Below are 933 nucleotides of genomic sequence, written 5' to 3'. Positions count from 1 at the left end.
CCCCCCTCTGGGTGCCCCCGTGGTCGCGCTTCTCCGCTTTGGCTCCTTCTCTTTGGGCGTCCCGATCCCCGGCCTCAGTCGCCCCTCGCCGGCCCCGGGTGGGGTGGGTCCCTCAGCCCCGCACCCCCTGGAGCACCCCCGCTACCTCGGAAACGCGTCTGCAGCTCGGGGTCCCCGAAGCCATAGCGCTTGAGGAAAGCGCACACCTGCTCGGGGTCCCAGGTCTGGTGGTCCGGGTGGAGTTCGGGGCTCAGGGACCTGTCCGCCGCTGCGGTGCGGGGGTCTGGCGGGGTCGTGGGGCTGCCATCGCGTCGGGCCCGTTTGAAGGGATGCTCGGAGCGCGCGTTCTGCATGGCTCCACTGCGCGCCCAGGGGAGCACATTCAAGAGCCGCGGGGCCCGGCCTGCGCGCAGACGCACTGACCGACCGACCCTTGGAGTGAGTCGGCAGAGCATTGCGGGCTGTGGACTTCTGCGCAGGCGCACTGCTAGACAGGGGCTTGCCGCTCCCGAAGGCCACGTGCGCAAGCGCAGTGTCAATCGCTCCCCTGCGGAGCCCGGGGAGGCCGCGCCGAGGGCGGTGCTCGGAACGGTTTCAAATACTACAGTGTGGGGAGGGCGCCCCCTGGTGGCCCTCGGCCCACACTACGATGGGCGGGTCTTTAGCGGTGGGTTGATGGCCGCCCTTGCGATGCGGTGGGGACGCGCTGGGCTGTGACAGGCTCAGTCAGCAGTTCGAAGCCAGCCCCAGTTCGGCGGGAGAAGGACTGGGCTTTCTACTCCTGCCCGCAATTCTGGTCTGTGCGTGTGAATGGACTCGGTGGCGGTGAGCCTCGTGGGCTGAGCATCGTCTCCTAGAAATCCCAGGCTTCCCCTTGTTTGGATTTCGCGTACCCCACCCCCACTTCGGCATGGACTCCACAGCAACTGTTTT

The 933-nt window shown here is 68.0% G+C and overlaps 1 protein-coding gene across 1 annotated transcript in view; it reads right to left on the bottom strand.

Annotated features, from left to right (window-relative positions):
* LOC101639797 (deoxynucleoside triphosphate triphosphohydrolase SAMHD1-like) overlaps nt 1–409 on the bottom strand; it is a 40,671-nt gene extending 40,262 nt beyond the window's left edge. Inside the window, exon 1 of the mRNA XM_045295514.1 lies at nt 146–409. Within this exon, the coding sequence (XP_045151449.1) occupies nt 146–353 (208 nt within the window). The 5' untranslated portion in view covers nt 354–409. The remainder of the gene's footprint in view (nt 1–145) is intronic.
* Nucleotides 410–933: the final 524 nt, after the last annotated feature.

The sequence above is a fragment of the Echinops telfairi genome, unplaced genomic scaffold, assembly GCF_000313985.2.
Source record: "Echinops telfairi isolate 266 unplaced genomic scaffold, ASM31398v2 ScPeMD7_5592;HRSCAF=6446, whole genome shotgun sequence".
Classification (NCBI taxonomy): Eukaryota; Metazoa; Chordata; class Mammalia; order Afrosoricida; family Tenrecidae; genus Echinops; species Echinops telfairi.
This window is presented reverse-complemented; position numbering and strand designations above follow the sequence as displayed.